The following is a 27,069-nucleotide window of genomic DNA, read 5'->3' as shown; positions in this document are numbered from 1 at the left end:
GACATGGACAGGATTGTCGGCAGCCGAATGCAGCCAGCAAGCTGTCAACAGGGAAGATTGGCGTGTCATTTCAAGTCGACCTCAACCCATGAGATGACACTGGAAGAAGAAGAATATCTGATTGGAAGGAAAATTTGTATTCTTGTCATCAATTTTTGGTTTCCTAATACCTGATTAGAAGGAAAACTTGCATTATTCTCCTCAAATATGTCAAAACATCTGATTGGAAAATTGTTTTTAAAAGATTTAAATGAAGATATTTGTGGTCAATATATTTTAGTTAACTTGAATGCTTGACGTTTTTATCCTACTTATTTTTATTGTCAACTCAATAGAAAAATGCTGATTGTTTAATGGGAACTATTAAAGTCAAAAATACTATATCATTTTGTCTGGATTCTATTTATGAGGAAGTGGGCGATTACAATAGGGCATCGCAATCGGGATATTTACGCTTTCTTCGTTATTAAAGTTCAAACCGATCTACATATATATATATATATATATATATATAAAGATGTTCGGCTTTTACCGGACCTTTTTTCTAAAGTTCTCCTTGTTGTGGGGCCCCTTTTTTACGGGGCATTATACTCGCCCCGCAATATTTTCACTTCCACTGTACTGGGAATGTCGTCTAGTATCAATACAAAAAGTTTCGCACAACCTGATCACAGAACGAGATATATACAATTGATTTCATGGATGGTCTCCCTTTTGCTCTGAGATATTTTCGGGTCTCATGCCATTCGGCAATAATTTACGAAAAGCAGAAGAGTTCCAATTATTTTTCCTGCACTAGATTGTTTCCGGTCACGATTTTACTTTCTCTTCTTAACTCGTATTTACAAAATGGCGCATCCTCGCCGTGGGAAGAGGATGGTGGCTTTGATATGATATGATATGATATGATGATATGATATAAGTCCAGATTTATGTAGGCTTTTACAGCCTTTTATCTGCTCTTGTGCATTCGTGAACGTATATAACTCAAGTCTCTCAAAACTGGGCATGCCACATAGTGGAGGGAGATGTCTGAATTTAACTTTACAAACAGTATTTTTCTGTTTCAAAAAAAAAAAAATCTACAGGTAAGTCTATCGAATATGTAGTTTCAACTTGATTTAACTGATTGATTTTGAAAAAAAAAACTTATTTTGGCTTTGAACTCTTCTGGGGATACATATAGGATAGATCATATAGAGTTAGAGAGGTTTGACAAAGTAAATGTGTCTGCCTCACTCGATCTCTCACACTTACTCTAACTCGAACACGAACTCGTGTGGTGGAGTGTGTATAGAATATTTGTTTCTTGTGCCCCATATTCTAGTTTTGAAAAGTTAAAATTGGAAGAGGAATTTGACCCAGTCACTCTCCTGATTCAATCTTCTTGATCTAAATTCTAGAAATATTTAGGCAGTGACAATATTACTCAATATTATTATGGCTAGCACTATTCAGTATCTGATACTGAATAGTGGTTTTGCACTATTCAGTATCAGATACTGAATAGCGGTTTTCCACTATTCAGCATCTGATTCTGAATAGTGGTTTTGTACTATTCAGTATCTGATACTGAATAGTGGTTTTTTACTATTCAGTATCTGACACTGAATAGTGGTTTTGCACTATAGTACGGTGTTGTTGTTTTTTTCCGAAACCTGACAAAGAGGGCAGCTGTGGGAGTGAATCTGGGACTCAGAGGAGTGTACACCTGTGGGGAGTGAACCTGGGACTGGGTTTCGGCGGGTTTCGTAATAAAAAGCAATTACTTTTTTACGAAACCCGACGACACCTGGCAATATCCGACAAAGTTATGGGAGTTAGGCAGCAGCGTGTGTGTGTGTGTGTGTGTGTGTGTGTGTGTGTGTGAGTGTGTAAGGGAGGGGGGGGGGGGGGGAGGAAGGGATGAACCTGAGAACCAGGGAAGTGTACACCAGTGGGGAGTGAACCTGGGACTCTGGGTTTTGTAAAACAGCAGTAACAAAATGGGGGGGGGGGGGGGGTTACTTTTTTACGAAACCCGACAATATGCGGCAAACTTGTGGAAAGTAGGCAAAGCGTGGGACTGAACCTGAGACAGTGAAGTGTACACCAGTGGGGAGTGAACCTGAGACTATGGTTTTCGGCGGGCTTCAGATAATTTCATATAAAAGCAATTATATTTTTATGGAACCCGACGAAACCTGGCAATATCCGAGAAAGTTATGGGTAGTAGGCAACAGTGGGGAGTGAACCTGAGATTCGGGGAAGTGTACACTAGAGGGGAGTTAACCTGGGACTCTGGGTTTTGTAAAACAGCAGTAACAAAATTGGGGGGGGGGTACTTTTTTACGAAACCCGACAATATGCGGCAAACTTGTGGAAAGTAGGCAAAGCGTGGGACTGAACCTGAGACGGTGAAGTGTACACCAGTGGGGAGTGAACCTGAGACTTTGGTTTTCAGCGGGCTTCAGATAATTTCATATAAAAGCAATTACATTTTTATGAAACCCGACGAAACCTGGCAATATCCAAGAAAGTTATGGGTAGTAGGCAACAGTGGGGAGTGAACCTGAGATTCGGGGAAGTGTACACTAGTGGGGAGTGAACCTGGGACTGGTTTTCGGTGAGTTTTGGAGGAAAAAAAAAGCAATTACTTTTTGTTTACGAAATGCGCCAAATCCCAACAAAATGGGGCAAAGTTATGGAAGTAGGCAAATAATGGGGAGTGAACGTGAGACTAAGGGAAGTGTACACCAATGGGGAGTGAACCTGAGACTATGGTTTTCTGCGGGTTTCAGCGAGTTTCACATAAAAGCAATTACTTTTTTACCAAACCCGACGAAACCTGGCAATATCCGACAAAGTTATTGAAGTAGGCAACAGTGGGGAGTGAACCTGAGATTCATAGAAGTATACACTAGTGGGGAGTGAACCTGAGACTCTGGTTTTCGGCAGGTTTCAGCGAGTTTCACATAAAAGCAATTACTTTTTTACGAAACCCGACGAAACCTGGCAATATCCGACAAAGTTATTGAAGTAGGCAACAGTGGGGGGTGATCCTGTGATTCAGGGAAGTGTACACTTGTGGGGAGTGAACCTGGGACTCTGGATTTTGTAAAAAAGCAAGACCAAGGGAGAGGGGGAATTACTTTTTATCGGAACCCGCCAAAACCCGACAAAGTTATGGGAAGCAGGCAGGAGTGGGGAGTGAATCTTGGATTCGGATACCGATGAGGATTGAACCTGGGACTGCGAGAGGTTCATACCAGTGGACGGTGAGCTCAGAATGTACTTTCATTTCAAAACCTACCGATATTGTCAAAAGTTATGGGAAGTGGGCACCATTGGGCAATGAACCGGGACTCAGGGAAGTGCACACCGGTTGGGAGTGAACCTGGGACTGTGAGAAGAGGTTAACAGTGGAAATGAACCTGGGACTATGGAAGATGGATACCAGTGGGAAATGAAGCCGGACTATGGGAGGTGGGTACCAGACGAGAATGAAGCAATTACATTTTTACGAAACCCGCCAAAAGCTGTCGAAAAACCATAGACTTAGGTTTACTCCCCAATAGTGTACACTTCCCTGAGTCTCGGGTTCACTCCCCCACTGTTGCCTACTTTCTTTCCATAACTTTGTCGGATATTGTCGGGTTTCGTAAAAAAAAGTAATTGCCTTTTTTTTACGAAACACAGTCCCAGGTTCACTCCCCACTGTTGCCTACTTCCTGGCGTGTTTCGTAAAAAAAGAATCTCCTCTAAAAATACCACGTGTATTCAGTAAATAGATGTCAATTGTAGTCTAATATTCAGTATCTATTTAAATTATTATTATTATTATTATTATTATTATTATTATTATTATTATTATTATTATTATTATTATTATTATTATTATTATTATTATTATTATTATTATTATCATTATTATTATTATTATTATTATTATTATTATTATTATTATTATTATTTATTATTATTATTATTATCACGTAAATTTTAATATAATACGGCAATTAATTCACGGAAGTACATCGCTCAATTAAAAATGGCAGAAAGTCTGGCCACATATTTATAATGAATCGGGTTTGTCTTAGATGACCAAACAAACAAACAAACAAACAAACAACAACAACAACAACAACAACAACAACAACAACAAATGAGACAAACAGAAAAAAGCAAGATTTTAAAAAGTAATAAACAAGAGAAGAGCACATCAATGAAAAACAACAACGAGATTATAACACATAAAAGATATTCGTAATAATATAAATCGATAACTGATTAAATTACTCCAACTACTTGATTAAAAAAAATAATAATCATAATAATAATGATGATGATGACGATTACAACAACAACAATAATAATAATAATAATAATAGTAATAATAACAATAATAATAATAATAATAATAATAATAATAATAATAATAATAATAATAATAATAATAATAATAATAATAATAATAATAATAATAATAATAATAATAATAAACAATAATAATAAAAGAACAATAGTATAATATCAACATTAAAGCATATTACAAGCAAATAAAATTATTAAAACAAAAGTTTAAAAAATATCAATAGACAGAGGGAATTTTTAAAATATTGGGGGAAAATAAAAAAAGTTATCCCAGCCGGGATTTGAACCCACGAACCTTAATCTCGGAGACAAACAGCTTATATCCACCAAGCCATGGCTTCACTGAACATTAAGTGACATTTAATCATGTCTATTTAGAAATTTAAAAATGTATTTGAATGCCACTCTTACTTTGATATTTTGAACTAGATATGTTAATTGCACAATAGCAGAAATTTAAAAATTACGATCAAAATATTTTTACAACTTTGAATCGGGCTGTCAGTTACTGCACGTGTTCAATCTGGAAGGAGGTCAGCAGTTTATTTACATTCAACCGAGATTGTCGCACTTTTCACTCTCTCTATAGAAAAGAGTTCCTTGTGGATACTGAATAGTGGAAAAGCACTATTCAGTATCTGATACTGAATAACCACTTCCTATTATTATTCAATATTGATATTGAATCTTCTCGCTCCCCTCACCAGAAACACAAAACTTGAATGAAATATCGGACATCAAAACTTGTTCATTTTCGAATTGGATTTATTTAATTTCTGCCTTCGTCGAGAGAATTCCGGCTTGTGTGTATTGAGATATCTAGTTGAGATTAGTTAGATACTTATCAGATTGGAGTGAACAACAAGATACAGTGATACAGTACAGCTTAGACTTAGATAGATCTAGTCATTTAACAAGTAAGAAGATGACCTTAAACAGCAGTAGTAGGAAATGTAGATCTGGCAGTGCCAGTACTAGTAGTGGCAGTAGTAGGAAAGAAAGCCCTGCACCGATGAGTACAAATAAGGCAAAGGCTGTCATTATCCCCAGACACTTGTCTGGGGATAACCAAATTTTGTTATGGCTGTCATTATTCCCAGACGCCTGTCTGGGGATAATAAAAATTCGTTATCCCCAGACAGGTGTCTGGGGATAACCAATTTTTGTTATCCCCAGACACCTGTCTGAGGATACTATCCCCAGACGCATGTAGCAAGTGGGCAGAAAGATTTTATGCAAAATGCCAAACTAGGCGTGAAAAATACCAAATATTCTGGAAAAAATACTAGTGGTTGTGTCCCAAAACAGTTAATATATCAAGTGATATTTAACACAAGATGAAAGTAAATAGTGATCAAATGTCAAATCCAGCTCTTTTTAAAAAAATATTTTAAAGCAAATGGATCAATGAAATTTCTTTTGTTACTTTGATCTGAAAACGTGAAACTGGCAATTCGACTTTTTATTTTCAACCAGGAAGAAAGTTGTTAATCATCAAATCTGTTCATAGTCCACCAACCATTTAAATTTTCACTACCTACCTACCTGTTAACTTTATTGATCATCTCTTGTTTCTATAATTTGCTCATTCTGGCCACAATTTTGGGGACGACCGGGAATAATTTTTATGTCGCGGACGAATTCCTAGGCCATGGTGTTGTTCGCCCCAAAGCCCAAAACCCACACCTGTTATTTTCCTGTCTGCTTCGCACAAGACAATACAATTTAGTATCACCACACGTCCACAAAACTAGATCCAACAACATATTTTTATTCGAATCAGAGATGAAAATAACTACCGTCCCAAAACAAGGAAGCAAAAATGGTGGAAATATGTTTAGCTCATATATGAATTTAAAATATTCCGATAGCGGTGTGGATAGGCAGCTCAGTGGGTAAGGCCACCTTTCATTTTACTCCTTTTAAAAGTCGCGACCGCCCCCCCCCCCCCACTCATTTTTTTTTTTTAACTTTTCTTTCTTTCTTCCCAATTGATTTTCATTGTTTTCACTTTTGTTCCGAGTTCCGAGCAAGAGTTTTTTTTTAATCAGTTGAATTTTTTATTTCTCAGATAATATTATTTCATTATTTAATTTGCTCTAGATCTATTATTGTTTTTTTTTTGTTTTGGTCAATGATAATAATAATAATAATAATAATAATAATAATAATAATAATAATAATAATAATAATAATAATAATAATTGTAATATTTGTTATTATTATTACTATTACCATCATAATCATTATTATATTATTATCAATAATAGTATTATTTTTATTATTAATACTCTTATTATCATACTATTACTATTATTATTATTATTATTATTATTATTATTATTATTATTATTATTATTATTATTATTATTATTATAATTGTTGTTATTATTATTATTATTATTATTATTATTATTATTATTTTTATTATTATTATTATTATTATTATTATTATTATTATTATTATTATTATTATTATTATTATTATTATTATTATTGTTAACACTATTCCCTGCTCAGAGGGAAATCTCTCTTTTTCTTTTTTTTTATATTTTGACCTAAACCTTAGAGTTTTTTGTTTGCTTAACCTTTATGTAAATGTTCCGTTTCTGAGCATGAATTTCTAAAATTGTTTTTATTTTTAAAGCAATTATTGTTTTTATTTTTAAAACAATTATTGATTTTTTTCTCCTCTATCTGACCATTTGGTCGCTCTCTGAATATTTCTGTTTGTTTGCTTTTTAATTATTTATTCTTTTTAGACACTATTTGAGATCGGAGTGGGGACGAATATATTTGCTAGAAACTAGAAAAAAACAAGAGAGAGAGAGAGAGAGAGAGAGAGAGAGAGAGAGAGAGAGAGAGAGAGAGAGAGAGAGAGAGAGAAGAGAGAGAGAGAGAGAGAGAGAGAGAGAGAGTTTAATAATAAAAAAAAAGAGGTGGGGGGAGGATGGATGGGACATTTATCCCTTTCAACGTTCTGTAAAAAGACGACGGAATTTTTAAAAAAAAAAAAAAGTGACGTTACCAGGATTCGAACCCACAACGTCGATTATGGTCAAACTCCCAGGGCAGACGACTAAGCCATTCGGCCATTACACCCACTTCGAAGTCGACGCATATTGTGTATATGTAGTAACAACTGATTTTAATGTTGGTTAATTTTATGTTTTTATAGATATTTTATTAACTTTCCTTATTTCTATGTGCATCTGGAAACATTCCATATTCTGGAATGTGGATAATTGTTTAAAAGAACGGAGTTTCAAATATGCGTCTGGGGATAATGAAAATTCGTTATCCCCAGACAGGTGTCTGGGGATAACAAATTTTTATTATCCCCAGACAGGTGTCTGGGGATAATCACAGCGAATAAAATTTCGTTATCCCCAGACGCATATTTGAAACTCCGCTCTTTTAAACAATTATCCCCATGCCAGAATATGGAATGTTTCCAAATGCACATAGAAATAAGGAAAGTTAATAAAATATGTATAAAAACATAAAATTAACCAACATTAAACCAGTTATTACTACATATACACAATATGCGTCGACTTCGAAGTGGGTGTCATGGCCGAATGGTTTAGTCGTCTGCCCTGTAAGTTTTACCAGAATCGACGTTGCGGGTTCAAATCCTGGGTCCGCCATTTTTTTTTTTACATTCCGTCTTCTTTTTACGGAACGGTGCAGGGGATAATGTCCCATCCATCCTCCACCCAACTTTTTTTTAACTCTCTCTCTCTCTCTCTCTATCTCTCTTTCTCTTACTCTCTCTCTCTCTCTCTCTCTCTCTCTCTCTCTTAGTCCCTTTCTAGTTTATAGCAAATTTTCATATTCGTCCCCACTTTGATCTCAAAAAGTGTCTAAAAAGTATAAATAATTAATAAGCAAACAAAAAGAAATATTCAGAGAGCGACCAAATGGTCAGGTAGAGGAGAAAAATACAAACAATAATTAAAAAAAAAATAAAAGCAATTTTAAGAAATTCATGCTCAGAAACGGAACAAAAGGTCAAACAAAAAGGAGAAAATAATAGACTCGCGCAAAAAAAAAAAAAAAAAAAAAAAAGGTGGGGGGGGGGGGGGGGGTGGGTGGGACATTTATCCCTTGAATTGCACCGTTCTGTAAAAAGAAGACGGAATCTAAATTAAAAAAAAAAAAAAAAGTGGCGGAATCAGGATTCGAACCCATAACGTCGATTCTAGTAAAACTTCCAGGGCAGACGACTAAACCATTCGGCCATGACACCCACTTCGAAGTCGACGCATATTGTGTATATGTAGGAACAACTGATTTAATGTTGGTTAATGTTTTTATAGATATTTTATTAACTTTCCTTATTTCTATGTGCATTCGGAAACATTCCATATTCTGGAATGTGGATATTTGTTTAAAAGAGCGGAGTTTCAAATATGTGTCTGGCGATAACGAATTTGGTTATCCCCAGACAGGTGTCTAGGGATAACGAATTTCCATTATCCCCAGACAGGTGTCTGGGGATAATCACAGCGTAAGGAAAAAGCAAAAGCTGAGACTGAGACTTGCGGAAAATGTGAATATGTATGCAAAGATATTGAGAAATGCTTACAGTGCGATCTCTGTGACCAGTGGTTTCATACTTTGTGCGAAAAGATAGATGATGGCACCTATCAACTGTTGAAGAAAGACTCTGAAAAAGAATGTCCGCTGCTGCATTACTACTGCTCTAAGTCCTGCAACAAAGTGGCCTCAAAGTTCTTGGGCAATTTCATGCAGCTTGAAAAGGAAGTAGATAAACTCAGGAAAAAAGTAGAAGACGTAGATAAAAGTGTGAATATCATTCAAAAAGGTGAATTCACAGAGGAGATGATAGAAACAGTGAAATCAACAGCAAAGGATGAGATAGAGGCCTACCCTAGGTCTGAGGCGAGTGAGATTAAGGAGCGACTCAAGAGAAGTACAGAAGAAAAGTCAGATAGAGTAAGACAAGATATAAATGAAATGAGGAAAATTAATGAAACTGAGGAGAAGAAGCAGGCAATGGTGAAAAAGAACCTAGAATTAGAAGAAGAGAGAAATGAAAGGGCTAAGAGAGTGAAGAATGTAATTATGTACGGCATACCAGAAGCAAAAGATGGCGACAACAAAGAAGACATAATAAAAGCCCAAATGGTACTCAAAGAGTTGCAGGTTCATGGAGACAAAGACAGCCTAAACCCTATAGAGCAAGTGATCAGATTGGGCAGAAGAGAAGATAGACCAAGACGCATTAAAATAAGTCTAATGTCAACGGATCAGCGTAACACTTCTCTTAGGAACAGCAAATAGTTGCAAGACCATAAACGGGAATGCTTACAGAAGGTGTATATTGGAGTTGACCAAACAATTATGCAAAGAGAGCAGGCCAAGGAATTAAGAGAGGAGCTGACGAGAAGACGAGAAGCAGGGGAAGATGTGGTCATATATAGGAAAAGGGTCATCTTCAGGGAAAAAGTTTAGTGAACAAATAAGAAAGAGAGACAGCGATGTTGGAGGAAATGACTGGGACTGGGACGAGGAATGACTATATTGGAAACGTGTCAGTCCAATTGCCCAAAATGTTTCTGAGCAAGGATTCGAAGACAACAAGAAAATTAAAAAAAGAGAAGTACCAGTAAATGATAAGGAGGGGCGGTACGTGAATATGAAAAATACTCTGAAGTTCATGTACACGAACGCAGACAGTGTGATGAATAAGAGAGAGGAGCTAAAGGCTATGGCAGAAGAAGAAGATCCAGATGTGATAGCAATAACAGAAGCTAAGCCAAAGAATGCAACAACGCACCCAACCATAGCAGAGTTAGGTATTGAGGGATACACTATAATAGCTAGCAGAGATTTTGAAACTTCCGGCAGAGGAGTATAATTATTGGTGAGGGAGAACCTCAAGGTTAACCCCATAGAGGAATTCACAGATCACGACTTTAGGGAGAGCGCTTGGTGCTTGATTGGAGTAACTGGACAAAGTCAGATACTAGTAGGAGTGATTTATAGGAGCCCAAATAGCACAGGAGAAAATAATGAGAGAATGTTGGAGACGGTAAGGAGAGCATCACAAAAAAGCATTCAGAGATAATTATTATGGGAGATTTCAACATGCCGGAACTTGAGTGAAAAGGGATGGACGAACCAAAAGAGGGAAGCCTGGAGGAAAGTTTCATAGAAACCATTGAATTTGCTACCTACAACAGATAATAAAAGAACCCACAAGACAGAGAAAAAACCAGAATCCCAACGTATTGGACTTGATACTGATGGAGGAAGAAAATGACATTATCGACCTAAGACTGAGCCACCCACTGGGAAAAAGCGGCCATGCGACCATATTCCTAAAACTGAGGGCGACATCACAGACTGTAGATGAAAAACTGACACTCAGATATAGGAAGGCTGATCTAGAGAGTATGAAAGAGGAACCGAGGCATATCAATTGGGAGGATATACTAATCGAGGACACCGTAGGAAACAACTGGAGTAGATTTACCAGAGTACTTAACCAATGCTTCGAGAAAAACATCCCGAAAAGCAGAGGGAACCGGGTTGGGAGAAGAAATCAACCTTGGATGACGCAGGAAGTGAGAGAGGCATTACGGGAGAAGAAGGCAGTAAATAGAAGATACTCTAGAAGCAAAAAGGAAGAGGATTGGGACAAATACAAAAGAGTGAGAAACGCAACTACTAAAATAGTCCGACAAGCGCATCAAAAGTATGAGAACAAGATAGCAGAGGAAACGAAAGAAAATCCTAAGATGTTCTGGAGTTATGTAAACAGTAAAATGAAGACAAGACAGGGAACCTGTGACATAAATAAAGAAGATGGCACTTGGGCATCTGAAGATGAAGACAAGTCAGAGGTGCTAAATCCCTTCTTTGCAAGTGTCTCTACAGTGGAGAACCAGAAAAACTTGCCAGATATTGCTAAAAGAAGTAATATAGATACTACACAATGGCCGATTACTGAAGAGAGAGAGTAATGAAGAGACTACAAAACCTAAAGGAGAGTAAATCACCTGGACCTGACAAACTTCATCCTTACATCCTAAAAAACTTAGCAGAGCAGATAGTAGAACCCCTAACCAAGATATTTAACCAGTCGATAAAAGAAGGAAGACTATCAAGGGAATGGAAAGAAGCTAACGTCACAGCCATATTCAAGAAGGGAGACAGAAAAAAATCCAGAAAACTACAGACCAGTGAGCCTGACATCTGTCGTCTGCAAGCTCATGCAACAGCTGATTAGAGTAGAAATGGTTGATCATATGACCAAGAACAAACTATTCAGCAAAGATCAACATGGTTTCATGGCGGGAAGGTCTACAGTAACAAACCTACTTGAAACAATGGATGACTGGACGAGAGACATGGAATTAGGCAACAATTTAGATGTCATATACCTCGACTTCAGAAAGGCATTTGACAAAGTTCCACACTGGCGCCTAATCAGGAAATTGGAACAGTATCAAATTAATGATCAGACAGTCAAATGGGTCCGATATTTCCTCAAAGATAGAAGACAAAAAGTGATAGTGAATGGAACAGCATCAACGGAGAGACTGGTAACAAGTGGAGTTCCACAAAGAAGTATACTGGGACCAGTTCTCTTCCTGATATATATCAATGACTTGCCAGACAATCTATCATCTAAATGTAAAATATTTGCCGATGATACTAAGCTCTATGGAGTAGCTAATACAGAAGAAGGAAGAAACACCTTACAACAAGATTTGAAAAAGCTTGAAAAATGTTCCGAAATATGGCAGATGGAGTTCAATGTAGATAAATGTGCAGTTCTTCACCTTGGAAAAAACAACAGAGAAGCAAACTATATAATGGAAGAAAAACCCCGGCAGAAATCCAATGGGGAAAAAGACCTAGGAGTATTTATTGATAGGAAGCTAAACTTCCAGAAGCAAATTCAAGATGTTCAATCTAAGGCTAGTAAAACACTCGGAATAGTGAAAAGAAATTTCAAGAATCTGAAAACAAAACACATGACTACCCTCTACAAGACTATGGTTAGATCAAAGCTGGAATATGCTAACTGCATATGGTATCCGAAGTTTGAGGGAGACAAAGACTGTTTGGAAAGAGTGCAAAGGGGAGCAACAAAACTTATCACACACCTGAAAGACAAAACCTACTGTGAGAGATTGAAAGAATTAAATCTCCCGACCTTAGATTACAGGAGAAGAAGGGGAGATATGATCCAAACAAATAAAATAGTAAAGGGAATAGGCAGGGTAGAGGCAAGATTTCTTAAACCAAACAAAACATTCAGACACGAGGAAACAGCAATAGACTGGAAAAAGAACGTTTTAAAACAAATGAAAGAAGGAACTTTTTTTTTCCATCTAGAATTGTAAATAACTGGAATAAACTGCAAGAAACCACAGTATCAGCAAAAAAATTGAATAAATTCAAAGCAGAGTTGGAGATAAGCAACACCCTAGGAAACAAGTTTAATTATAAAAATTGGTCCAATCATTAATAGATGAGGAGGAGCGAAGGAGACTTCACCAAGTTTAAAAGCTCTATACAGAGGTATCCAGGTATCCAGGTAGGTAAGATTGTTAAGGGGGCGTGGTTGTTATGTTCAAGGTTCTTAATAGCCTAATGGCTCTGGATAGCCAATGTGGTGAAAATAAAGAATGAACTCTGAAGACTCTTGTAAGCACTTGTGAACAATGATTTTATTTACTTCCTGTCATTGTTTATATACATGTAGACAAAAAGGGGAAATAACTATAATTGACTAAATAACGGGATATAAAGATTCAAGGGAAATAATTCTTACTTTACTAATTTACACTAAAATATATACATGGTTACATTCCTTTGTTCATAATTGGCATTCATACATCTTTCATACAGGTTACAATAAATTTCTCATTCAACCCTTAGAATCTCAATCACTACAGTGGTCACCAGGAAAAAGTGAAAAAAAGGTGAATGAAGAATTCCACGAAAATAGTATTTTAATTTTATGGAGAATCTATCAAATGTTCTGATACTTTTTGAATTTTAAAAATCCATCCAGTAGTATTTTAGTTATTTAATATTTTTTCAGACCTAGTCTAGGGGTTAGCAAGCGAAAAAAAATTAGAATTTTGACTTTCGTTTTGAGGTTAGGATTGATTGTTCGCTATTCTAAAAGTACAATGAGTGGTCATCTTCGCGTTAGTTCTATTTTTGTCTTTTATAAACAAAGAGAGTAGTTCAAAGCGTCCTTTTTAAATAGCGTCTTTCAAGAATACTTTGTTTTGAAGCCGGTTTCTGATCAAAAATCTTTTCATTATGAATTCCAAGAAAAATTCTGAATTCGATTTGAGTGTAAATCGTTCTCGCAGTGGTGTCAGAACAAGGAAACGTAAATATCATGGTAATCGGTTTACAAATAATGAGAAAAAAGGTGCGATTAGTCTTAGTATTAGTGTTAGTGGTGATAGTAGTGTAGTTGATCAGAGTTATGGAGCTGTTTTGGAATGTGTTAATGAAGGTTATGTGGTCAATCAAGTGTGTTTAGTAAAACAGTCTGCCACGCCCAATTCTCGAAGTGAAATAAAATATTGCAATGTGTATGATGTGATGGATGAGCTATCAGAATCAGATTCTGATGATAACGACATGTTATATCAACTTGTAGAGGAAAATGAACATGAGAGTGGGTTTAGAATTATTGATCTAAGCATTTTAAAAGAACAAATTTCTTCCAGACTTGTGTGTAATGGGTGTTATAGTAACGTTGAACTGAAAGAAACTGAGCGTCGTGGGTTAGGAAGTATGTTTGGTTTTGTTTGTGATACCACAAATTGCCATTCTAAGCAGTTAGCTCCATTTTCATCTGATCCTCTTATAAATGCAAATGACACTGGTAGCCTTACTGTAAATTCTGTGAATCGGAGAGCAGCAATCGCGATGCGTTACGCAGATGGTGGACATAGGGGACTTCAAGGATTTTGTGGTATGATGAATTTACCCCCTCCTGTTCAGAAATCTAGTTTTAAGAAAATAAAAGAGACTATTCATGATGCTGTTGTGAAGTCCCAGGTTGTAAAGTTGTCGTTAGGCGGGTGAAATTGAGTTTCAAATGTAAGAAAAGGTCGACGAAGGGGGAGATTTGAAGGACATTGACGTATCAGTGGACGGGACGGGACGTACATGACTAGGGGGTTCTCGGCAAAGTGTGGGATAGTGACGGCAATAGGCTGTGCGACAGGGAAAACACTCGACACTGGTGTAAAATCAAAGGTATGTAAGTCATGCGATTGTTGGAAAGCTAAGCATGGGAAGATTCGGAAAAGGTCGTAAGATGGAGAATAACACATGCAATATCTTCAACGCCTGCAAGAAAAAGTAAACAATTGCTGAAGTAAATGGTCTTCAGTCGTCGAAAAAGACAAACAATAACAACAAAAACCAACAACAAAACACAACAGAACAAAAACACTCAAACCAAGTAACCTTTGCCAGACTAGATGGTGTTCTGTCGTCTGGAAAAACAAAACAAAACAAAACAACAACAACAACAACAACAACAACAACAACAACAACAACAACAACAACAACAACACCCAAACCAAGTAACCTTTGCCAGACTAGATGGTGTTCTGTCGTCTGGAAAAACAAAACAAAACAAAACAACAACAACAACAACAACAACAACAACAACAACAACAACAACAACAACAACAACAACAACAACAACAACATACTACTTTAATAATTATCTCTATGTCTATTCAAATACAACTCTGAATTAACTTTTCAGCTCTTCCTGACCTTCCTCTTGTCTCTTTAAAGAACCATGGCGTTTTTGCAAACCAAAATTATTTATTTTGTGATCAATAACCATTCATAAACAAAGAGTATAAATAACAGAACATTGGTCTTCCTTATTAATTGTTATTCATACCATTCTATTATTTAATAAAATAGGGCTGTGGGTTAACATTGTTCCGCACATCCCATGATCAATTTTGGCATCCAAGCATGCACAGAATTAATGGCAAATCTAAAAAATTATAAAAATTGTTTTTTCACACATTGATATACGAGTAACTTGTAAAGCTTTCTTAACTTAAGGGCAATTCTACAACCCGTGGACATAAAAGTTTATTAAGAATATCTGCTAGACCATAATAATCATTTAACCCTCACCTTAACAACTAGAGAAAAATCGTCACATTCGTTACGATAAAACCAACATTTTTCTTATTCAAATTTATTTTCTACATCATAAAATGTAATGTAAATTAACAATGTGTTGTAGAGCGTATTTTGCTTAAGAAATTATGTATCGCAAGAACTTTACTTCGATTATGTCTGACTGATAAAAATTCAATTTTTGTGTTAGCTGGGTGTGCAGTTTGTGGAAAATCCTGAAAATGGCTGGTAAGGAGAGGGTTAAACGGTAGCGTCCGCGTGCTCTCATGTGAGGGAATATTAACAGCGTGTCTACTTTCCGTGAGACAACACGTAAAAGGATTTGCTAGGACATTTGGACCAGTCATTTGAAGCTAAAAATCGCTATCTGGAAGTCCTGCTACCAAAAACATTTGCGTGCATCTACCGACTTTATTAAAGGATTGATTTTGATTCTTGATGGCTCAAAAGATTCCTCTCGATCTATGTTGATTTCCGCAATACAATATTGCGAGATCTCCACACGCAGAGAGGTAAGCCAAGTCGTAAAGTCGTAAATATTTTTCGTAAAATTGACCTTTTGTTCGTAAAGGTCGTATTAAATGGTCGTAAATTTGCATCGATAGCCGTAAAACGTCGTAAATTGAAGACTAGCCTACATCTCGGGGCCGCCATTTGAAAATCTTAGACATCAGAAATACTGTCTGACCATTGAAATGTCCCTTGGTGGTCATTTTGTTTCCCTACTAGTGGGGAGACTCCTCTAATCACCTCTCTGGGGTGATTGGACCCCATGTGTAATCACCACAAGATTATATCATTGCTAACATCATCATGAACATACTTCTACTACTACTACTACTACTACTACTACTACTACTACTACTACTACTACTATTACTACTACTACTACTACTACTACTACTGCTACTATTACTACTACTACTACTACTACTACTACTACTACTACTACTACTACTAATATTACTACTACTACAGCTCCTGTTTATCTACAAAACATGGTTAATTTCTGTGTGCCCGAGAGAGAACTTAGATCCAGTGGTCATGATCTCTTCCAGGTTCCTCGCTGTAGATCGTCTTTTGGCGAGAGATCTTTTAGCCATTCGGCACCCGTCTTATGGAACCAACTGCCTTCATCTCTCAAAAAATGTCCAACTTTTGAAAATTTTAAAAAGAAACTCAAAACATATCTCTTTAGGAAATCATTTGATGTTTAACATTTTTATTAGGCCTACATGTTATAGATATCCTAAATTTTTATCTTGTAGCACAGTGCGTGGTAATTAAATTACAAATTGATTAATGATATTCCAATATGATAGATTCTATGCTTAAATTGTCGATTTATTGTTGTGTTTTATTTGCATTGTATAGCGCCTCTGAGCACATTTTGGATCTAGGCGCTATATAAATTCATTCATTATTATCATTACTACTACTACTACTACTACTGCTGCAAGGTCTGGGCCGGACGTCCCGCTTGCTGAAAGGAAATTGATGTGCATTTCGAACCCAACACCTCTCATTTCCAGGTGCATTGATTGCCGCGTAATCCTGTCTGACAGAGATTATTGCATATGGCCTCTCATGCATTATTGTGTCCATAACAGCACCTTCCCGTGGTGTTCCCCGTTTCTACTGAGTTTGTTATGGGCGCGACCGAGTCCCCGGCGGTATAACCGGGCTAGGGAGTAGGTGGGACCCCTTCCTCTTAAGGTGCAGGAGACAGAACCCACCGATGAGTGGTACACGCTCTGCTCCTCACCCACCCACCTCACACTCATTCTGTAGTGTGGTGTCCTCTGTATGTCCTTACTTTTTCTTAATCTACCCCTATAGCTCATACTTGTTTCCTAGTGCTGTAACTTTAACACTTCTATACTCCCTCTTTGGTCGACCTGTGGCCCATGTCTTCTGTATGACTATCTGTGATTGGTTGTAATCATGTATCCTTCTTAAAAAATTGAGATTTTTAGGGGAAAGGGCTGGTATCCCTTTGTTTTAGGCCCACAGAATCTCTCATCGACACAAATGACCCAGGACGTGACGATCCTCTGTTTATGAAATATGGCCCTTTAAGCAGAAAGAATAACTGAAATAGATAACTGCAAGCCAGGAAACAGTAGGTGGCGGGGAATGGGCGACCGTCAATCATGAAAGAGACTGTGGGAAAGACAAAATGAAGGCTACTTGACTAAACCCTATAAAAATTAATTATATGAGGAACATGCATCTGCAGTTCAACTCCTGATGTTATGCAGCTGACAAGGAATACAGGTTAGGGTGGGAAGACAGACCAGAGACTCCCCAGCATGCCATGACAAACAAAAGGAAAGCATACGAGCTCGGACGTCGCCTCGAAAAAGGTCCGCGCCAGACAGTGAGTACCCAGGCTGATCTGCGCGAAAAGTCAGCTACTGGGACAAAGAAATTCCACAAACATTTGAATATTTTACAAATTAACATTTGTGGAATCAGGAATAAAAAGACAGAGCTGAAGAAATTATTAAATGAAAAGGAAGTTCACATTGCTTTACTTCAGGAAACCCTGTATAAAAATAGCGATCCATATATTGCTGGTTATACATACTATACCTGCAAATGTGACGACTGCCGTGGTGTTATTACTTATATAAGAAATGACATCACGGGAGATGTTACTTCTAAACCATCACAGAACTCAACTGATGTACAGAAAGTCACCTTATGGCACCTAAATAAGAAATTTACCATTTACAACATTTACAACCCTCCACGGTGTACTATAAACCTAACAGATCTAAACAGTTCCCAATACAACAACACAATAATTGCTGGTGACTTCAATGGCCACTCTCCACTATGGGGATACAAAAATCTAAACAACACAGGAAAAGAACTAGAAAAGCTTTGCAATACAACCAACCTCACCATTTTACAAAATGCAGACTCAGTCCCGACCCTTCTTCACAGAGCTCATATGTCCCTGAGTCATCCCGATCTAACCATCATCTCCTCTGACCTTCTGAATTCTTGTCACATTAAAGTCCTGGATGAAATAGGCAGTGACCATAAACCAATTTTAACACAAATAACAGTTCAAACACAGAAGAAAACATTTGAGCAGAAATCCAAATGGAATTTCAAGAAAGCAAACTGGGATGTTTTCAAAGCAACATTAGATGACCAGCTTCCAAAAATTACAGATACATCAAGTGTAGAACATTTAAACGAAGCCCTCACCAAAGCCATTCTTGCAGCTGCAAAAGCAGGAATTCCAAGAGGTAGTCGACAGAACTACAAACCCTTCTGGAGCAAAGAAATTGAAAAAGCAGTAAATGCAAGAAAGGAAACAAGGAAAAACTTAGAGGAAAACAAAACCATTAAAAACAAGATTGAGTACAATAAAGCATCGGCAATTGTCAAAAGAACTATTAACAACGCTAAAAGAAAGAAATGGGCAGACACATGCGCTAATATTGACCTCAATCAAAATGGGAAAAAAGCATGGGCCTTACTTAATAATCTTAACAATGAAACCCCGAAAACCAACCCAAAGCCCATGAAAACTACAGAAGGAACAATCGTAGATGACCAAAAAAAAAGCCATGATCTTCAACAAACATTTTGCTTCAGTAAACAAGGCATCAAAAAGAAGTGAAAAGGACAAAAAATTGATTAAAGACCTTAAACATCAAGAAAAGGCCCCAAAAGCTATCTCATATCTGTTCAAAGAGGGCTTTACCATGTCAGAACTTCACAGAGCTATGAAAAAACTCAAGTTAAGGAAATCCCCTGGACCAGATAAGATACACAATGAAATGCTCGTGCATCTTAGCGTGAGAGGTAAACAGATGCTTCTCAAACTTATAAATCTAACATGGGAGACAGGAATAGTACCAAGGGGATGGAAAAATGCTATTATAATTCCAATCTTAAAGAAAGATAAACCACCCGACGAAACGAAAAGTTACCGACCGATATCTCTCACCTCATGTGTTGGAAAGATCGCTGAGAGAATGGTAAATAACCGATTATACTGGTGGCTGGAGACATGTGGCCTACTAAATAAATATCAGGCAGGCTTTAGGATAGGGCAAAGAACAGAAGATCAATTGTTTAGATTAAGTCAAAAAATAATTGATGGCTTTCAAGATGGAAAACATACAGTCGCGGTTTTTGTTGATCTCCAACAGGCCTATGACAATGTATGGAGGAAAGGGTTGTTATCAAAAATGATGGACTACGGAATTGATGGAAATCTCTACTTCTGGATTAAACAATTTCTCAGTAAGAAACAATCCAAACAAAAATTAATAACGGACTGTCAAACAGAGAAGTATTAGAGGAAGGTCTCCCACAAGGATCCTGCCTCAGCTGTACTCTCTTTCTTATTTTTTATAAATGATCTACCAGAAGTATTACAGACAGAAAAGGCCCTATATGCTGACGATTTAGTTATGTGGTATACTACAAAGCACCTACCAATAGCCTCCAATAGAATAAATGAAGATTTAGAAAGCTTAAACACCTTCTGTGATAAATGGAAATTAAAAGTAAATTGCAATAAAACAGTCTACTCTATATTTACTAAGAGCCATCCTGTTTCCAAGAAAGAAATAACACTCTCCATCCAAGGCCATCGACTCGCGAAAGAAGAAAACCCCACATATTTGGGCATACAGTTAGACAGACAACTATCTCTGAACAAACACACTCAGAATGTAAAAATCAAAGCCACAAGGAGACTCCAGTTACTAAAACGACTAGCCAGTACTAATTGGGGAGCAGACAAAAACTCGCTTCGACAACTCTATTTAGGCTATGTGCGTTCCGTCATGGACTACAATTTAGCCCTCCAAAATGTAGGTAGTAAAAACACACACAAAACCTTGGACAGAGTACAAAACCAAGCCCTTCGCTTCATCTCCGGTGCCCTGAGATCGACACCCACAGCAGCATGTGAAATACATACTAATGTGGAACCACTTGGACTTCGCAGAGAATCAGCAGTGCTTGAAATGGTTGAAAGATACAAACGAAAAGAGGAAAACCATCCAAACAGAATTCTGGCAGAGAAATGGAAACCAAGAACAAGATTAAAACAAAAATCCCTGCTACACATTGCTAACAACTTGAATGAAAGACACAGACTCTCAGAAAACAGAGAAAAATCTATTCTAATCAGTCAAAAACCTCCACACGCCGAACTAAAACTTCCAAAAATAAAGACTAACCTCGTAGAAGAAACAACAAGAAATAGAAACAAATCAGATATACAAACATTAGCAATGAAGACAATACAAGAATACCCAGACAACTGGATACATGTTTACACAGATGGATCTGCCCACAAAGGAACTAAAAATGCTGGGTATGGGTTTGTAGTAGAATACCCAGATAAAACCTGTGATAAAATCCACAATTCTTGCGGAAGCTCCTGCTCAAACTACGAGGCAGAGGCAGTTGCAATAGAAGCCTCACTGCGACACCTCTCTTCTGTTTTCCAGCTAAACCCTTCAAAACTTCAAAACACTGTCATCTTCACAGACTCCAAATCGGTTCTCCAAGCTCTCGATTTAGATAAACTCTCCTCAACGTTCAATAGTTTAAGATCTCAACTAGATGAATTCCTTACAACACACAGAGTAGACTTATCTCTCCAGTGGATACCGGGACATTCAAATATACCAGGAAATGACAATGCAGACAGACTAGCCAGACTCGGATCAACACTTTTACAACCATCATTTCCAGTATCCTTAGACACAGCGAAACAAATAATCAAAACAAATAAGAGAGAAGAATGGATGAACAGTTGGGCAATGAGCACCACGGGTAGATGTATGTTTTCCCATATGACCACTCCTGTAAAGACTGATTGCCTAAATAAGCTCAGAAGACACCAGCAAAGCATCATCTTTCAACTAAGAACACAACACATACCGCTCAACAACCATTTAAGCAAAATTACAAAAGACACATCCCCCTCCTGCCCCTTATGTCAACACCCCAATGAAACAGTAACACACCACTTGCTTGAATGTCAACCTCTTGAAGATCTGAGATGCACATTCCTCCCACCAAATCCAAGCATCAGTAACACACTTTATAGTCACCTGGAACAACTACAAAAGACGTCTAACTTCTACGTCATGGCACAAGACCGAAGGGCTAGAGCTCAGGTGGTCGCTGGTTCGGATAAGTAAGTAAGTACTACTACTACTACTACTACTACTACTACTACTACTACTACTACTACTACTACTACTACTACTACTACTACTACTACTACTACTACTACTACTACTACTAATACTAATACTACTACTATTACCGCAGGTACGACTACTATACTACTACTACTACTACTACTACTACTACTACTACTACTACTACTACTACTACTACTACTACTACTACTACTACTACTACTACTACTATTACCGCAGGTACTACTACTACTACTACTACTACTACTACTACTACTACTACTACTACTACTACTACTACTACTACTACTACTACTACTACTACTACTACTATTACCGCAGGTACTACTACTACTACTACTACTACTACTACTACTACTACTACTACTACTACTACTACTACTACTACTACTACTACTACTACTACTACTACTGCTTCTACAACTATCACGACTGCTACTACTACTACTACTACTACTACTATTATTATTACCGCAGGTACTACTACCAGTACTACTACTACTACTACTACTACTACTACTACTACTACTAGTACTACTACTACTGCTACTATTACTACTACTACTACTACTACTACTACTAACTACTACTACTACTACTACTACTACTACTACTACTACTACTACTACTACAACTACTACTACTACTACTACTACTACTACTACTACTACTACTACTACTACTAATATTACTACTACTATACTACTACTACTACTACTACTACTACTACTACTACTACTACTACTACTACTACTACTATACTACTACTACTACTATTACCGCAGGTACTACTACCACTACTATTACTATTACTACTATACTACTACTACTACTACTACTACTACTACTACTACTACTACTACTACTACTACTACTACTACTACCAGTACTACCACTACTACTACTAATATTACTACTACTACTACTACTACTACTACTATTATACTACTACTACTACTACTACTACTACTACTACTACTACTACTACTACTACTACTACTACTACTACTACTACTACTACTACTACTACTACTACTACTACTACTACTACTACTACTACTACTACTACTACTACTACTGCTTGATTTGGAGAAAAAAAAATACATTTAATCTGAAATATGCTTGGAGCGGCTGAAGTGCCGAACACAAGACGTCTGCTTCGATAAAGTCATCAATTAGTATTTATCGTCGTGTGGTTATTTAAGTGTTTCTCAAGCTCGATTTGATGGTATGCGGTGAAGAGGTTAATTATTGAGAATGAAGTTCCTCCTCTCAACTTCACCAAAAGTTCATCTTTTGGAGCCAAGGGATGGATACCTGCTTTTGGTATTAGATTTATAGTCCTCTTGTAGTCGCCACATACTCTCACTTGTCCAGATGATTTGGGAACTAGTTGAAGCAATTTCCGCAAAATTCAATTTCTAAACGACACCAATGTATTCCCTCAACGAAAATGGCGCAGATCTAGCCTTGGGGAAATTTGGTCAGCTGAGTCACGAATGTCTATTGAAGATTTGTACTGTTTATCGTTACTCTGAAAATGCATTTTCAAGTTTATGGATAATATGATGGATTGGATCTGATAATGAATATAACTGTCCAGTTGAGCTTGACAAACACAACCACTATCTTCCTAAAAGTGGTGGTCAGATATATCCACAACAAGTAAAAGCAATATGATAAGTTTATGATCTTCATATCCAACTTCTAATTTGGTCTATTTCAGGACCTTAATATTCTGTCCTGAATATAACGTTATTATTTTGTGAGAATGTCTAAATCATTAACACTATCAATCATATTATCATAATCTATTTTTATCTATCACTGTGAGACGCACCTTTGTATCAATTTTGCAATGGTGGGTTTTCGACTAATTTGAAGAGTTCCACAGGTAGGTTTTCTAGGAACCGGTGGTTATGAAATAGTGAAGAGGTTATAGTCACAAGATTGTTCTGTCTCAAGAGTAGAGTGATCATCAACGTTGTGCTGTTTGAACGCTTTTATTTTTTCTGATATGTTGGTTTATGATAGGAGTGTATGTTGACCTTGGGTTTGGTAGCAGAAATAGACTTTGATCTCCAGACTGTTTTAGATATTTTCCTTTCCTTACCAAATCTACAATGGCCTCGGTGATGGTTACCTCCACAATAGCTCATACTATGGCACCTACGGTCCTAACTTATCCTTTAGATTCAATAGCTGTTTGTGCTAACCTGATTGCTAGTTCCATAGTTAAATCATCTGTTGGACCAATTTTCGCGACAATCATTCATCAGGCACTATCGTGACAAATCGATTCAGCAGTAATCGCTCTTCAAATGTTTGTCCAGACTTGCAAAATTCCGATAATTTTTAGAGCAACTACGTAATCCTGGACGTTTTCGCCTGGCAGTCTTGTCTGTTCTTCGCTATAATTTCCTTTGCTCTGGGGTCTTCATTGCTTTTCGTTCATTATATCTCCAAAAAGAATTTTGTTTAAAAACATCATTCTCTTTAAATATTTATTTGTAAGATTTAAATAGATCAGTGAAACTTCGTTTGGGTTAAAAATTATTCTGCCCGTGTTGTCTTCTACCTTTGGGTTTTCAAATAGTTTTGGATTAAATCGTAGATTATCACTTACAGATTAAATCAAATGTGGCGAGAGTGTTCAGATTGTTCAGTCACTGACCATATCACCTTTACATCTATCTTCAAACTCGCTATCTGAACCATCAATCAATCTATCCATCCATCTATTTATCAATTTATCCATACTTTCATCTATCCATCCACCCAACCATCCATATATCCATCCAGCTATTCTATCTATCGATTTATCCTCCCAACCATCTATCCACCTATACATCCATCTATCTATTCATCTCATCCATCCATCCATCCATCTATCCATCTATATATTTAATCCAGCCATCCATCAATCTATTTATACCATCTATCCATCCATCGAACGATCCATCTATTTAACTTATACCATTATCCCATCCATCCATCTGTTTAACTCATCCATCCAACCCTCCATCTATATCCCATTCATCCATCCATCCTTCTATTTCAATTGATAACTCAGGTTGGTAAGTGGGTATGTTTTAATGATGGAACAACCTAAATAAACCCCTCATTTTTCCGATTTTTATTAACCTGTAATCTATTTTTTTGGATGAGTTTCTCGCCTTGCTTTTTATTAAACGACGTGTTGTTTTTATCAATTTTTACATGTATTTTTTTCCTATCTGAATTGTCTCTCGATGTTTATGTATTGCCAAACAAAAAACAAGGAACGAATTTATACACACACTCTCCACTCATGGCCGCCGTGTTGTTGCTATGACAAAATGATTGTTTGACCTTGTTAGAACCTGAAGTAGATTTTTACGGTGGAAAGTGTAATCTCGTTTTTTAAAAAATCACATAGGAATACCCACTACTTGTAGTGTACAAATAGACAAAAGACAAACACTGATTCATCCCAATGTGTTAGAATATTGAAAAATAATTTCTATTTTCTATTTTATTTGGGAAAAGTGGCACTTGTAATAGTTATAAGATTGGAGAAATAAGAATTCGAAGTGACACTTCGTTTTCTAACAATCTATTGTCTAATGTTTTCATGATAGTGATAGACTATGTATAGGAGCAATAAGAGTTTCTAGTGGATAATTAAGATTTGTCTGTAAAAGTTAAATAATCATTCTCTACGCCATTAATACTGGTTTCAAATGGATAATAGGATGACGTGTATGTGTTTTTGTTTGTTTTATTTTTTTTTTGGTATGTTTTTGTAAAATTATGTTGTCTTGGGATTATAGGCATTTCTTAAGAGGTTGATTTATTATTGTATGCTGCTGGTTCGAACATTGTGCTTATCACTCATGATTTCATGTTGAATTTTGAGAAGGAAATATTGACTTTATTAAAAAGTTAAGATGACTTTGAATTTAGCAGGTCTGGTTTTTATGTGGTTAAAGATTAGACATTCTTTGAAAAGATTAAAGAATAGGGGTTGGGGTATTATAGCCTATCGAATTTTTAAGAAATAGATTTCCTACCATTAGAAAACGGTAAGGGCTGCCTGAAGCCGGTGATCGTAAAATACTGACGAAAGAGTGAAAATGGAGAGGCTTCGTATGGGAACAAAACAGACAATGGGCGTTTCGGGTACAAACCCTTCGTCAGCACAACAATACACAAATAAACGTGGAAAACAAATAAAATATAATGAAAAATAACTTGTATCGTCTGTACTCAATGGTGGTTGCAGTATGAATGAAATGTTAGCGTGGCGTGGGTAGAGGATAGGGTGCCCCAGGGGGGTGATATAATTGATAAACAGTAGGGGGCGGTGGAGGGGGCGAGCTGAAAGGGTCTCTACCAGTCCGCCTCAAACCATTCCCCCCCCCCTCCCTGCCCCCCCCCCATTTTTTTTTACATAATTCTTCTTTGTTGTTGTTTTGTTTCTTTGTTTGTGTCTGTTTTTTTGTTGTTTTTTTTCTTTCTCTCTCTTCTCTCCCCTCTTTTCTATATATCTACCTATCTATCTTTCTATCCATCTATCTATCTATCTATCTATCTATCTATCTATTTATCGGTGTATTCCACTTTACTATCGCATCGTTACTTCGCGAAGATTCGACCTTCGCTCATCAAACAACCCCCCCCCCCCCCAACCTCCGCCGTGACCCTTTCACCTCGCCCCTCCACGCCCCCTACTGTTTCACTACAGCTTTCTACTACTACTATTACTACTACTACTACTACTACTACTACTACTACTACTACTACTACTACTACTACTACTACTACTACTACTACTACTACTACTACTACTACTACTACTACTACTACTACTACTATTACTACTACTACTACTACTACTACTACTACTACTACTACTACTACTACTACTACTACTACTACTACTACTACTACCACTACTACTACTACTACTACTATACTACTACTACTACTACTACTACTACTACTACTACACTACTACTACTACTACTACTACTACTACTACTACTACTACTACTACTACTACTACTACTACTACTACTATACTACTACTACTACTACTACTACTACTACTACTACTACTACTACTACTACTACTACTACTACTATACTACTACTACCTACTACTACTACTACCAATATGTCCTTTATCTTCCATTATAGTCTGGAAAGTTCTGTTCCCTGACGCTGACCTTTGCTTATCAATTATATTCCCCCCCCCCCCCCGGGCACCCTATCCTCTACCCGCGCCACGCTAACATTTCATTCATACTGCAACCACCATTGAGTACAGACGATACAA

The 27,069-nt window shown here is 37.0% G+C and overlaps 1 protein-coding gene across 3 annotated transcripts; it reads left to right on the top strand.

Annotated features, from left to right (window-relative positions):
* The first annotated feature begins 717 nt into the window (after positions 1–717).
* LOC144961365 (uncharacterized) lies at positions 718–14,685 on the top strand. 3 transcript variants are annotated; one of them, XM_078894592.1, is made up of 2 exons: positions 718–978; positions 13,246–14,685. In XM_078894592.1, exon 2 carries the CDS (start codon positions 13,669–13,671, stop codon positions 14,446–14,448), a length of 780 nt encoding a protein of 259 aa, XP_078750718.1. In that variant the 5' UTR covers positions 718–978; positions 13,246–13,668; the 3' UTR covers positions 14,449–14,685. The 3 variants fall into 3 exon arrangements, with proteins under 3 accessions (XP_078750718.1, XP_078750717.1, XP_078750719.1); XM_078894591.1 differs by lacking the exon at positions 718–978 and adding an exon at positions 987–1,088; XM_078894593.1 differs by lacking the exon at positions 718–978 and adding an exon at positions 5,064–5,270.
* Positions 14,686–27,069: the final 12,384 nt, after the last annotated feature.

Source organism: Berghia stephanieae, unplaced genomic scaffold, assembly GCF_034508935.2.
Source record: "Berghia stephanieae isolate SIO BIC M18660-M18661 unplaced genomic scaffold, UCSD_Bste_1.3 scaffold23, whole genome shotgun sequence".
Taxonomy (NCBI): Eukaryota; Metazoa; Mollusca; class Gastropoda; order Nudibranchia; family Aeolidiidae; genus Berghia; species Berghia stephanieae.
This window is presented reverse-complemented; position numbering and strand designations above follow the sequence as displayed.

Bases quoted from the DNA above. Each gene is read 5' to 3' on its own strand.
- LOC144961365 (XM_078894592.1), top strand. From the start codon at position 13,669: ATGAATTCCAAGAAAAATTCTGAATTCGATTTGAGTGTAAATCGTTCT.